The sequence below is a fragment of the Melozone crissalis genome, unplaced genomic scaffold (genome assembly GCF_028551555.1).
Source record: "Melozone crissalis strain CALT ecotype California unplaced genomic scaffold, PUWL_Pcris_2 ptg000032l_1, whole genome shotgun sequence".
Classification (NCBI taxonomy): Eukaryota; Metazoa; Chordata; class Aves; order Passeriformes; family Passerellidae; genus Melozone; species Melozone crissalis.
Window position 1 is genome coordinate 2,376,630 of NW_026535810.1, and position 13,953 is coordinate 2,390,582.

General features: G+C 46.8%; 1 protein-coding gene across 3 annotated transcripts; it reads right to left on the minus strand.

Moving 5' to 3' along the window:
- Positions 1 to 1,546: 1,546 nt before the first annotated feature.
- Positions 1,547 to 13,364, minus strand: ETV4 (ETS variant transcription factor 4). Of its 3 annotated transcripts, none has more exons than XM_054281335.1 (12): positions 13,268 to 13,364; positions 13,081 to 13,177; positions 12,912 to 12,959; positions 10,925 to 10,978; positions 10,329 to 10,443; positions 9,247 to 9,393; positions 7,635 to 7,849; positions 5,243 to 5,317; positions 5,103 to 5,165; positions 4,103 to 4,272; positions 3,171 to 3,272; positions 1,547 to 1,949 (listed from the first exon to the last, which is right to left on the minus strand). In XM_054281335.1, exons 1-12 carry the CDS (start codon positions 13,310 to 13,312, stop codon positions 1,740 to 1,742), a joined length of 1,341 nt encoding a protein of 446 aa, XP_054137310.1. In that variant the 5' UTR covers positions 13,313 to 13,364; the 3' UTR covers positions 1,547 to 1,739. The 3 variants fall into 3 exon arrangements, with proteins under 3 accessions (XP_054137310.1, XP_054137309.1, XP_054137308.1); XM_054281334.1 differs by having other exon boundaries at positions 4,103 to 4,275; XM_054281333.1 differs by having other exon boundaries at positions 4,103 to 4,275; positions 5,073 to 5,165.
- Positions 13,365 to 13,953: the final 589 nt, after the last annotated feature.

A 13,953-nucleotide genomic window follows, 5' to 3' on the forward strand; every position in this document is an offset into this window, starting at 1 on the left:
CTCTGGACTCAGAGAGTCAAGTAAAGTACAGGCGGTGGCCCAAAGGATAAATGTCACACCCTTGGGAGGTGGAGGGATCAAATGTGAGCTGGTGCCAAGGGAGGAGCAAAGCAAGCCCAGAAGGTAAAGGAGGAGCACTCAGCGAGGTTGCACTGGCCCAACACAGACCAATTTATTAATGATAATATTTTTACACTCATAAATAGCAAAGGCAGCTTATACCAAAGGAAAGGTTTCCCTTCACCCTCACTTCTGGCACAGCACAGGGGCTGTGCAGGGCAAGGCAGGCGGGGCAGATCTGCCAGAACACCAAAGCAGCAGCAGAGCAGACAGCTCTGAGTGTCCAGCCCTGCTCAGGCAGGGAGAGCTGCCTGCCATGGCTCTTGCACTCAGGGATGAGGCTGGGAGGGTTGGCATTGGCCATGCAGGGACAGGCAGCAGGGGAAATCAGGCTTTCAGTCAATATACAGAATTTTTTCTGCAGGCTACCATGATTGGCAATGCTCTGTATTCAGCACCTGAAACATCAATCTGAAGCAGTGGAAAGAGACTTTTTCTGTATGGGTACACTGTACTGCTTCTTGTCTAACTGGGAATGTGGTGGAGCTGCTAATTAAAAAATTAAACACCTCTTAATCAGGATGTGGTACCCAATATAAACATTTACTGTTGTGGAAAAACTGCCAGTTCAGTTAAGTTGCATGTGCTGCATTGGACTGCAGAGAGAGCTGCCTTTTCAACACATCTGAATTCCCCCCAAACATGCAAATATCTGTGGAGTTTAAGTCTGAATTCCTATATTAAGATCTATGTATGGTTCAGATTATTTTGTATAGCATTTTTCAATCCCACCTCCACCAGTTGTGATTAAATTCAATCCCACCTCTTGCCTCAGACAATTCTCTAGCCAAGCTCAGGATGGGCACACTCCAGAGCCTGGCAGCTCTTCAAATATCCTGAGAATGTTTGTTGAGGAACTTTTTCAGTTTGGAAAAGCCACACCACTGCACTGAGCTGTGTCTCAGGCTTTGCTGCTTCCCACAACCCTGAATGAGGCACTGGTTTGAGCTGCGCCCCAGAGCAGGGCAATAAATCTCTGTGGTTCCCCTAAATCCCTTTGGGCCATGGACTGCAGGATCCTCCACCTGCCCTGCTCAGAGGGCCTGAATAGCAGAAACTCCTGGCATGGGCAGGGAGGTGATGGGGCAGGAGCATGCAGGGACAGGATAATTAATGAGTGTTCCTCAAGGAAGGCACAAAATCTGGGACCATTGTCCTGCAGCCATCCTGGGAAGGCTTAAGTGGCCTTTCAGAGTGAGCTCCTCTGGTCAGAGCTGGAATCAGGTCATGCAGAGGTTCAGGACATGGACAGGAGGAACAGAGTCAGCAGCAGCACTGTAACATTCTCATCATTTCTCTCATTTTTCTGAATGAAAAAAGCCCTGTGGTGGGACAGCATCCCCTCCCTCTGCAGTGAGGGGATTGTCACAGGTTTGGTACATCTGGAGGCACCAATCACCTGAGATCTCTGCACAGCTGAGAACCTGCCCCATCCTCACTCAACAAAGGTTTTACCACAAGCACACAAGAGCCCTGTGTGCTGCCAGGTGATTTTCCATTTGTGTACCTGAAAACTTGTCCTGAGCAGAGCAGGGCTGCCGAGTTCAGAGCTGGCTGAACAAACACTGCACCAGCTGCCCACCAACCATCCATCCCTGGCCACAGAGCTCCCAGCAGTGCTAGTAGGTGTAGCCTTTGCTGTAGAGCTGTGCAGGGAAGCTGCCGAGCTCTGGCAGGAAGGAGCCATTGTCCCCCAGGTGGGACAGGGGCAGCGTGTCCTCCTCGCTGAGCTCCAGCTCCGCCTTCAGCCGCGGCTGCTCGGGGCAGGCCATGGAGAACAGAGCCTCGGGCTCGCACACAAACTTGTACACATAACGCTCCCCAGCCACCTGCAGGGAGGAGAGGAGGCCAGGTGAGTGCTGCAGGCCATGGGGCAGCTCCAGGGGAGGTTTGCACAAACATCTGCCCGCCCTGAGACGTGTCAGAGCTGCTCGTTTCTCCTTGGAGCAAAGACTGGCTTGGAGCTCAGAATTTACCTTCCACCTGCTTTGTCCCTGTCCCACTCCCTTTTCTCCTCTCCCTCCACAATGCATCTGAGAAAGCCAGCAAGATCAGGTATGTGGCATTTAAGCAGCCATAGGAGTTTGGGGAAGGTTTCCTTGCTGTCCTCTTGCTGCTCTGACCTCCCCTGGAGCAGCTCCTGTGCAGGAATGTGTCCCCCTGTTGATGGATTGACTAAATTATCCTTTGTCTCCTTTAGAAGGAAAAAAGGCCAAAAGTTTCTCTCCTCAATTTGGTAAAAAGACACCTCATAAGTGTCTTTGTCCCCAAATAGGACCTTGGGGACTTCAAATCAGACCTAAGGATTGGACAGAGGCCAAAAGTCCTGCCTAAGCAGTTCACTAGAAAAAGAAGAGAACAAAGGAACTAATCACTTTTGTGGGGTGTTTTAGCAGGAGCCTCTTGCCCCTAGCTCAGGTTTTCTCTGTAAAGAGTTTTGTTATTTTGCCTTTTAATAAAACTATTGTGTTTCTAACACTACCTCAGAAGCCAGCCTGCTGATTTTATGCCATTTGAGGTAGCTGGGCTAGCTTGGGTAGGATATGTTTCTCTGAGAGCTTATAAGACCTGGCTTGAGGAGAAAATATGTCACTCCTGGGGACTGGGGTGCTGCCAGCTGACACTCTCTGTCCAGGTAGCAGCAGCAGCAGTCCCTGAACAGTCTGCACTCAGACACACTCCCAGTTATCTCTCCAGGGCCCTCACACCATCCCTACCACACAGCACCAAGTTCCAGGCAGCCTTTCCTTCACCAGAGAAAGGACTGACTCTATCTCCTTGAAGCTGCGTAAATCCCAACTCTCCTGACTGCAGAACATACAGAAAAAAGAAAGAAACTCTAATTCCCCCTTTGTTTGATTTCTCATGCTTTGCAGTTGCAGCTAGCTCTGAGTTTCCTGTTCTTTCTAAGGCCTGCTTGCCCAGTTTTCTAAAAATCTTGCCTTTCCTATTTCCCACAGCTAGCTCAAGGCCTATCTAGGGCTTCTTGTCTCAAACAAGAGAAGCATCACGTAAAACATAAACAGTTTTTCCCTGCTTTGCAAACTGACCTTCTGCATGATGCCTTTCTCGTAGTAGTAGCGCAGAGAGCGGCTCAGCTTGTCGTAGTTCATGGCTGGACGGTTCTTCTGGATGCCCCAGAGCCTGGCCACCTGCAAACAGCACCAGAGTGACAATGCCTGTGAGCACAGCTGCCTCAGCTTGCGAGATTTAGCTGAAATATTTATTAAATATAAATAAATAGATTTATTCTATTGCCATCTGTCAGAGGTGGGGCAGGTATCTGCTGTTTATTATGCAGTTCTTTTTTATCTCCTCCACAACCAATCCTCCCTCCAGGAGCCTTCTTCTAGGGCTGCTTTTTCCTATGGTTACACTTAATTTTCAAGGTTCCATGTTTAGAAGTCTGCTGTAAGCCAATATGAACTCATCTGCACTGGAAGTGCCCATAAATTTTGATTTGTAGCCAGAGCAGTGCTAAATGCAGCTCTAAGTGCAACAAGAGATGAACAGATATTATGGACACTTCTCCCAGATGCTGTCAAGTATCACTGGATTTTTTTGGAGCATGGCAGCATTTGGAATTACACTTCAGTGGAAGTAATTTTGAAATAAAGATAGACTAGGGCATATTTTATGAAAACTTCTGCAATCAGTAGGGCTCAAAACTCCAAACCTCAGTATCAGCCTCAAGTATGGAGCATGACAAGGCAGCAGAGGCCACTGCAAGCTTGAGAGTGAATATCCAGGGAAATGAAGGCTGTGGATAATTTGACTCACTGCATAGGTGAGGTTATAAATTCACACAAAAGCAGTCTTTCTTAAACCTGGTATTTGTGCCACTCAAGTGTTTTGACCTCTTCTAAAACCCTTGACTTGCTGCAAGTTCTAGCAAGTGCCAGTGGCAGAGTAGAGGAAAAGCCACTTGGGAATTTACAGCCTCAGAAACAAAGAGTGTTGTAGAGAAGCCCAATGGTCTCACCTCCTCTGGCTCAATGAGCTTGAACTCCATCCCTCTCCCAGTCCAGGCAATGAAGTGGGAATTGGTGGGGTTGTCCAAGAGGGCCACGAGGAACTGCCAGAGCTGCAGCGAGCCCCGTCTCTGGTAGGGGGGTCCTTCCCTGTAGCCTGCACCTTCCTGCTTGAGGTCTCCTGCTGGCAAGGACAAACAAGACAATCTCTAAGGAGAACAGTGCTAAAACAACTGGAAAGAAAGAAAGAAAGAAAGAAAGAAAGAAAGAAAGAAAGAAAGAAAGAAAGAAAGAAAGAAAGAAAGAAAGAAAGAAAGAAAGAAAGAAAGAAAGAAAGAAAGAAAGAAAGAAAGAAAGAAAGAAAGAAAGAAAGAAAGAAAGAAAGAAAGAAAGAAAGAAAGAAAGAAAGAAAGAAAGAAAGAAAGAAAGAAAGAAAGAAAGAAAGAAAGAAAGAAAGAAAGAAAGAAAGAAAGAAAGAAAGAAAGAAAGAAAGAAAGAAAGAAAGAAAGAAAGAAAGAAAGAAAGAAAGAAAGAAAGAAAGAAAGAAAGAAAGAAAGAAAGAAAGAAAGAAAGAAAGAAAGAAAGAAAGAAAGAAAGAAAGAAAGAAAGAAAGAAAGAAAGAAAGAAAGAAAGAAAGAAAGAAAGAAAGAAAGAAAGAAAGAAAGAAAGAAAGAAAGAAAGAAAGAAAGAAAAGAAAGAAAGAAAGAAAGAAAGAAAGAAGCAGCACATTTCACTGTTTCAAAATGTTTACCTGCAATATTTCAGTTCACATAAAACAGTGGTAAATTCACAAGCAGCTCTACAAGAGCAGCTCTGATATGAGTCAAAATTGAGCTGATTATACTAGAAGACCTGGGTGCTGCTAAGAAAGCTCAGAAAATGAGCAAAATACCAAAAAGCTGGGTACAAAAACACCAGGGTAATGAACCATGTAAGTACTGGCCAAGGGGCTGGCTAAGGTGAGGGATAACACTATCTTACACAAAAACTCCAAGCCTTTCTTTCTCCAACCTTCAAATTTCTCTGGAACAACACAGACATCATCAGCAAAGGGCCTCATCTGCTTGTCATAGCCTGAAAGAGAAGGGAACACCAGCAGTCAGGGTGGGAGCAGAGGTGCAGGGAGAAAAGGCAGTGCCTGCATCTCTTACCTGATGCATCCTCTGTGTTGGAGTGGCTGGGGTAACCCTCAGCATTCATGTACATGGAGGGGCAGTCAGGAACATCTACAGAACAATTAACAAATTAACAAACCCATTGGTTTAAAAGGCACAGGTGGACAGGTGAGTTTAACCAAGGTCCTCTTGGAGCCCTGCTAAAGGGTGAGAGTCAAACTGATAACTACAGCTTCATTTGCATTATCCTTTAAATCATGAATTAGAGCAGTAAAATTTTGTGGCATCACCCTTCAGAGTAGCCAGGATATCCAGCCAATCACCTCCCCATCACTTTTATACAAAATCATGCATAAATCAATATTCCAAATCAATCTGAACCTCTCTCTCCTCTTAGTTTAAGATAATTACACACTTTGCTGCTGCTTTAGGAAGGCATTACATTTTTCCAGGGGTACTGTGATGCTGAAAATGGAGAGCAGCAGCATCTGAGTGTTTCTAGAGTCTCACAAATGACATTTCAGATGTCTCAAGTCTCCCTGGCTTTTTCACATCATGAGGGGGCATTCTCACGATCAGTTTAGAAAATATAAAAGAAATATTAAAAACAAGCAGGAAGTCGTTTCCTGGTTCTGTGTGTAAAGTGCTGTCTGTGCACTGCAATTTGTGTTTTCTGAATCCAATTTATTTATTGTGCACAGCTCAAACAGAAGATGTAACTGGGAGTTTGCAAAGGTTTACGTTCCATTTCTTTCTCACGCCATGGCTGCCAGCAGATATTTTGCTGATGCTGAGGGAAGACAACTCTGAGCTGACAGCCTGGGTGTTATTACAACCATAAACTCTCACAAAAAACCACATTCCCATCCTCTGGGCTTGCACATTTTCTGAACAGACTCAGTGAAATTGTAATACCAATATCACCACGGTGATCCCCTCATAGGAGCTTTTGATTTTTGTGTTTATTTCTGCTGAAGGAAACCATTCAAGCTGTCCATTAAAATACCAGGAAAGCAGAGATATCACTCCCTCTGGAAGAAGGGTATTGTGATCTCAGGGTAGTGAGTCAGAAAAATAAGAAAAATAAGATTTATCCCTTGTGGAAAAATAAGAGAATCACCTGGTGGAGATACCTGGCATCTAGAGAGCTCTTTTTGGCATCACTGACTTCAACATATTTGATTCCTTCCTTTCTGCTGTTGTTTTCACCATGATTTCTTCAAAACTGACCTCACTTTCTAAGTTCACAAATACCCCTGAAACCAAAATCTCCCTGTGAAACTGTAAACAGCCTTTTCATCATTCCTGATGGTGTGAGTGGGCTAATCATGAATTTTGAGTGTCTCCTAATTGGCTCCTTACTTTTATCCAGTTTGAGTGGATTTAACATCACCTCCTGCCTTGCTCAGACTTTCAGCTCTGCACCACAAATTCTTTCTCAGAGCAAGATGAGTCTCCCAGCTTTATTTTGGATGCAGTGAACATCAGAACTGTTTTAGCTGCCCAGAGAGCACACAGTGCTGCCAGTGCTGCTCCAGAGCTCAGGGAGCAGCAGCTCATCCAGCTGGATGCTCCCCAAGGAGCTGCTCACCCCCCTGATGATGCCCATTGCTGGGGAAGATGAAACAGGAAAGCCTTATAAATATGATTGCCTGGCAAAAGATTTTGAGAATATAGGAACTATAAGCGAGATTGAAATGAAAGCAAGCTTTGAGATACCTCACTTATTGAACAACTGGAAAACAATGGTGTGGCCAGCTGAAGGTGAAACAACACCCTCTGCTTGCAGACAGCCCAAGGGTCAGAGCAGACCCTGCAGCTTGGCAGAAGGGGCCCAAAGAGGAGTTTTTAGGGTTTAAAATGTAACACAGGATGGTGATGTAGTGATTCTTATAGGCTGTATGTAAATGCTATAGGATTTGTATATTGTACTAGATTGGTTAGTGAGAATCAGAATATTCAACACAGAAGAAGATTTATTGTATTGTAATGGGAACCTCGCTCTCTTACCCCTTTTACTCTCTGACCTTTTTACTCCCTTACTCTCTTACCCTCTCATCCTCTCATAACACAGGATGGTAATGTAATGATTCATATAGGCTGTATGTAAATGCTACAGGATTTGAATATTGTACTAGATTGGTTAGTGAGAATTAGAATATTCAACACAAAAGAAGAGTTATTGTATTGTAATGGCAACCTCGCTCTCTTGCCCTTTTACTCTCTTACCCTCTCATCCTCTTTACCACTCTCTTTACTTCTCTTGGGCCTGGTCCAGCTGTGGCTGGCAGCTCCCAGCAGGACCCTTTGGAATAAACCCCAAATTCCACAACCTGGCTTCAGAGATCTCTCATCTCCATCCATCCCCACCACCCCACCCCCGACACCCCCACAGTCCCTGCCCTCAGGAAGGGTCAGTTCTGCCTACCTGGCTCGTACAGGTAATCCACCTGCTCCTGCTTGACCAGCACAGCTGCTGGGAACTGCTGCCTGCTGCCTGCCCGCTCTGCTGCCTCATACTGGGGGTCCTGCTGCTCCTGCTTGAAGCCCTGCTGGGGGAACTGCAGGCACTGGTAGGCACTGGGGTCCTCCTGGGACGGTGGGAAGGGGTGGCACATCTCCAGAGGCGGCTGATAGGCAGAGCTAAGGAGGGAGAAGATGTGAGACTGCTGCTTCCGTGAGAATTTGCAGCCCCAGGAACAATGGGGATCCCCCTGAGCCTGTAGAGAGCCTGTGAAGGGGCTTGAGAGCTGGCCTGCAACAAGGCTGAGTCAATAGAAGAAATAACAATTGATGATTTTTGAGTGTATCCATAACAAGGAAGACAAGATTGTTAGCATGGAAACAGATTAGAAAAGAAATATATATATATATATATGTGTGTGTGTGTGTTTGTGTATATATATATGTGTGTGTGTGTGTGTGTGTGTATATATGTATGTATATATATATATGTATATATATATGTATATATATATTTATCAACATATCTTACTATTAATATTAATAATATATCAACATTACTATTAATCTATATTTATAGATATATAAAAAGATATCTATAAATATATATGTCTATTTCATATATATATCTATTATATATAGAATTTTTTGTAATATTTGATAAAAATTATAAAAAATTAAAAATAAAAATTATTTTAAAAATTAAAAATAAAAAATTATAAAAATTTTGTAAAATTTTTATATCTATTATATATATCTATTCTATCTATTATATCTATAGAAAATTTTTGTAAGCTACACTATGTGCATAAGTAAATGTGTTTATAGATATATAAAAAGATATCTATAAATATATATAGTATCTATTATATATAATATCTATTCTATATATCTAGATATATAGATATATCAATATACATATCTAGATATATATATCTAGATATATATCTATTATATATATATAGAAGATTTTTGTAAGTTAGACTACATGCATAAGTAAATATGTATACATGCCTTATTAAATTTCTGTAAAACTTTTGCCAATTATATTAACACTAATTGCTCTGCACCAATGAATATAATCAATTATCGTGATGTAATTAATGACTTAAAATCACACTCTATTAAGAGTATATAAGCTAGAGAACATGCAGAATAAAACCTTTTTTCTTCTTAGGCTCCGACCACGTGTGTGTTTGTCACGTCCAACCTAATGGTGACAAGAACCCTCTGGTTTCAGCCCTGGTTTTTGCTTTCTGGTCCCCCCTGGTTTCAGCCCTGGCACGGGGCTGGATGAGGGGCAGAAACTCCTCAGGCCATTGCTGGAGCTGCAGGAGCTCCCTGTGGCTGGCACAAGGAAGGGTGACATCCCAGGGCAGGATGTTTCCAAGGGCAGCTGCCCCACAGCCCATCACTGCAGGACCTGGCAGGGTTAAGGGTGTGGATTTCACAGCCCAGGCAGCAGAGCTGGGTGCCACAGGAGCTGCAAACAGAGCACTTCCACCTTCCTGCTGCCACCACCCAGGAGGACAACCCTTGCCAGTGGCTGTCCCCTGCCCAGCTCTGGGGTCACTCACCTGCTCTCACTGAGGAAGCCACAGCTGGAGGTGGAGCTGGGTGGCCCTGCAGGGCAGGGGAAGCTCCTGTCCTGCCTGGGGAGCTGCTGCAGGGCCGGCTGAACCAGGACTCCAGGGCTGGGGCACTGTCTGGGCTGCTCATAGGCACTGCAACAGCCAAACAGAAATTGTTTCAGATCTCCAGGAGGGACTTGTGGCAGCACCTGGAACATCTCTGTCTTAGGCTGCAAGATTTATGTGGGTGTGTGTTCTACCACCATCTGTCAGAGGTGGGGCAGCTATCTGCTGTTCATTGGGCAGTTTTCTTTATCTCTCCCACAGCCAATCCTCCCTCCAGGGAGATATCTGCTGTTAATGGGCCATTAATTATTAGTTATCTTCTGTTCATGGGCCAATAATTATTAATTATCTTCTGTTCATGGCCAGTGAGTGTCCCTGCATGGCTGATCAAATTCCAGCATCCCATGGGGAGATGCTCGCCCAGGGGAGGAGCCAAGCATTCCTACCTGGATCCAATCTGAGGTTTCAAACATTCCTACCTGGATACAATCTGAGATTTGGAACATTCCTACCTGGGTACAATCTGGCGATTTCAAACATTCCTACCTGAATACAATCTGAGATTCTGGGACACCAGAACAGCCTTTCCACTGGATTTCCCAGAGGAACAGCAGCTGCCTCTTCCACTGGATCTTCAGAGGAAAACCCCACCCTTTTACAGGATCCCTGCTCCAGCAGAACCACCCCTGACACTGCAGGAGGGCTGAGCCACAATTCCAATGGGACTGCTGCCAACAGCCTGACCCACAGGGTGTCAGGTTGTGTTCTGACTCTGGCAGTGCTGTTTTGTTCTATTGAACTATTTATATAATTTTTATTTTCTTCCTTAATAAAGAAATGTTATCCCTGCTCCCATATCTTTACCTGAGAGCCCTTGATTTCAAATTTATAACAATCCAGAGGGAGGGGGTTTATAATTTCCATTTCAAGGGAGGCTCCTGCCTTCCTTAGCACACACCTGGCTTTCCAAACCAAGGCACAGATTTCAGAGCAGCTGCTGCCCCTCCCTGTGTGAGCCATACCTGGCATAAAGGCACTGCTTGCTGTTGTGCTGGAGTGGCAGCTCGTGGCTGCAGGACAGCCCTGAGGGGCTCTGGGGCTCCTTCTTGATCTTAGCAGGAGGACTGTGAAAAGCTACTGCAGGAGAGAAAGGAAAGATCAAAATGGCACTTTTCTTCTTTGTGGGGAGCTGTGATTATCAGGCATTTCCAAACGAAGGGGTTCCTCGGCTGAATCTCTGCTGTGCCAACAGTTCAGTGCCCTGAACTCCATGGGATTGTCAGGAAGTTGGATGTGTTGGGAGCAGCCAATTCTTTCCAGCCCCTAATAGCTGGAACAGGATCTCACATTATACCTGACTCACTGATTCACTCAGAGTGAAACTGGGACCATCCCTCTCCTCAGCTCTATGTCAAAAACCAAAGAAATTAAATTTATGGCTCAGAGACCAAGCTCTGAGAAAGGAGGGAAACAAGAGCAAAGGAGGGAAACAAGAGCAACCAATAAAAGTGTTTAATTTCAGTTTATGTGGGGGAAACTGCCTGGAGCAGGGGGGAAAAGCACCAGAATTTAGATTTGCCTTTTCCCCCAGAGGTGTGAGCATCCCCATGGTACTTACGGTTTTCTGAATGGAAGTCAGGCACAAATTGCTCATCATTGTCTGGAACCTGAGCTGTCAGGAGAGAGAGGGAGGGAGGGAGGGAGGGAGAAAAGGAGGCAGGGAGGAGTCAGTTTTGGCACTTTGTTCAGCATAATTAGCACTAAGGTAGAAATAAATCTCTGCAGGAAAGATCTGAGCTCTCTGCTGGGATGATTTTAGTGACTGAGCAGAGTTTCCTTTTGGGATTAATGAATACATGTGAGTCCTGGGAGAAACCCTATCTATATTTTATAACTTCTAACAATTACTTTTACATCCCTTTTACTGCAGGGAAGGGAGAGCTGGGAGCAGATTGTTGTTATTTCATAAAATCTGTCACTGCTGCTGTAAGAAATGCTGCTGCTGCTAACAAAAGTTACAGTTTTTGATATTGCAGAGTGGAGAACAGATTGCACTCCCTCTGCTCTAAAACACAGGTGATGCAGTCAAAATTAAGGGACATAAAGGATGGAAGCCCTTTAATCTCAGTCAGCCAAAAATAAACCTCAGGGAGTAACCCCACTCAAAATGCCATGCATCTTTTTATATCATTATTGTTAAATATTTTAAAGTACCTAGATACAACAAGTACTTCTGTACTTATCAAGAGTCTGTACTCGAGGGTGTGTTTTGAATTTTCTAGAAAATTGATCATCTGTAGCACTGGAATTAGAGCAAAATCACCACGTTTAGAACTAGATTTACTTGGAATTAATGTGACTTCCTGGCATTCAAAGTTTTCCTTGAAGTTCAAAACAATTAAGACACTAAACTGAAAAGTATGTAAATTCCAGGAAGGTCCCCACAAAGTATTACATGAAAAAAAAAATAGAAAAATAAGAAAAAAAGAAAAAATAGAAGCATTTTGTTCCCCAAATTAAAAGACTACTTTGTTGTTTAAGAAAATATCAACGTTTTGGCAACCTACAAAGATAAGTGACAAATTAGCATAAAATCGAAGCAGTTCCAAACAGCCTGGAGCGAAAATTGTACCCAGGGAAGCGGGCCAGCAGCCAAGCTCCATTCATGAGCAAATGCCCGGCACAATGGAGCCATTCAGCGTCCTCATTTCCACAAACCCGGGGCTGGCAAGGCTGGAAAAAACCACTTTTGTTTGGAGCAAGGAGCGGGACAAACCCCAAAACCAACTCAACACCGAGCAGAGCTGGGGGAATCATGGAATCACTGGGTTGGAAGAGACCTTCAAGATCATTGAGTCCAACCCATTTCCTGACACCTCAACTCAACCCTGGCACCCAGAGCCACATCCAGGCTTTGTTAAACACCTCCAGGGCAGTGCCCACCTCCCTGGCAGCACATCCCAGTGCCCACTCCCTCTTTCTGTGAAGGATTTTTTCCTCATGCCCAGCCTAAATTCCCTCTGGCACAGCTGGAGGCTGTGTCCTCTTGTCCTGGTGTCACTGGTGACCACTCCAGGGGAAATGACCTTGTGGGAATGGTGTGAGCACAAAGGACAGAACAGAATGACCAGGTTGGAAGAGACCTCCAAGATCATCGAGTCCAACCCAACCCCAACATCTTCTCCACTAAACCCTGGCACCCAGAGCCACATCCAGGCTTGTTTAAACACATCAGGGATGGCACCCAGCGAAGCTGGGGGAAACCATCACAGAATCACTGGGTTGGAAGCATCCTTCAAGATCATCGAGTCCAACCCATTCCCTGACACCACAACTAAACCCTGGCACTCAGTGCCACATCCAGGCTTTGTTAAACACATCAAGGGATGGCACCCACCAGAGTGTTTCCCCAGCAGAGCTGGGGGAAATCACAGAATCACTGGGTTGGAAGAGACCTTCAAGACCATCGAGTCCACCCCGTTCCCTGACACCTCAACTCAACCCTGCCATATCCAGGCTTGTTTTAAACACCTCCAGCGACGGTGACTCCACCGCCTCCCCGAGCAGAGCATTCCAGAAGTTTAAGAAGATGGGAGGCAGCCTACCTTCAGTCAGCCAGGTCTCCTGGAGCTGCCGCAGGTCCTGGAAGAGCTCTGCGGGGAGAGGAGCCGCTGCTGATTGTGGGATGCTCCGGGCACGGAGCGGAGCAGGATCCGACCCCACTCCCGCTCCCGCTCCCGCTTCCAGCCTGGCCACCCCCCGGTCCCCCCTCACCTTCCGAGTCCTGCTCGGGCGGCCCCGCCGGCTCCCCGGGAGTCCTGGCAGCGCCCAGCACGGCTCGGCCCGCGGGCAGCGCCGGGCCCGGGGGCTGCTGCGGGGGGAGGAGCGGATCAGAGCTCAGAGCGGAGCCCCGGGCGGAGCGGGGCCGGCCCGGAGCCCCCCCGGCGGAGCCGCCACTCACCTGCGGGAAGGTGAACGGCACCTGCTGGTCCAGGTACCCCTTCATCCTCCTGGAGCATCTGAGGGGTACCGGGGCAGGGAAACCGGGCCGGGATCCGGGAGAGGCGGCGAACGCGTCGCTGAAACTTGGGATGCGAGGCGGGACCGAGCCCAGCCGGGACGAGCCCCAGGACAGGGAGCGGGTCCCGTCCGAGCCGTCCCTCAGCAGCAGCGGCGGGCCCGGCCCACGCGGAGCCCCCGGCGGAGCCGCCCCGTGGCCGCTCCGAGGCCGCCGTGGGCCCGGGACCGGGGCCGGTCCCCCCCCATTGGCCGCGCTCACGGCCCCGGCTCGCCCACTCCTTTGTTTGATCGAATTTGTGAATGAAGCTCCGAGTCGGGGCACGCCCGCCAATCACCGCTCGCCTCGGCCGCCAGCCATGGAGGAGTGGGCGTGGCTCCCACCCTGGCGGGCCAATCACATCGCAGGGCCGCGCTGTTCATTCACCGCGGGGAGCCCATTCATAAAAAAATAGAATCAGGCGGAGTTCATTCATGAGCGGCTCCAGGCGGGCCCCGCCGTGTCCGTGTGTCCCACCCAGCGTGGCGCTGCCCTGCCCCTCCTCAGCATCGCACCCGTTTTTAAAACCTCTCCGAGGTCATTTTCAAACCCTCTGAGGTCATTTCCAAACCCTCTTCGAGGTCATTTCC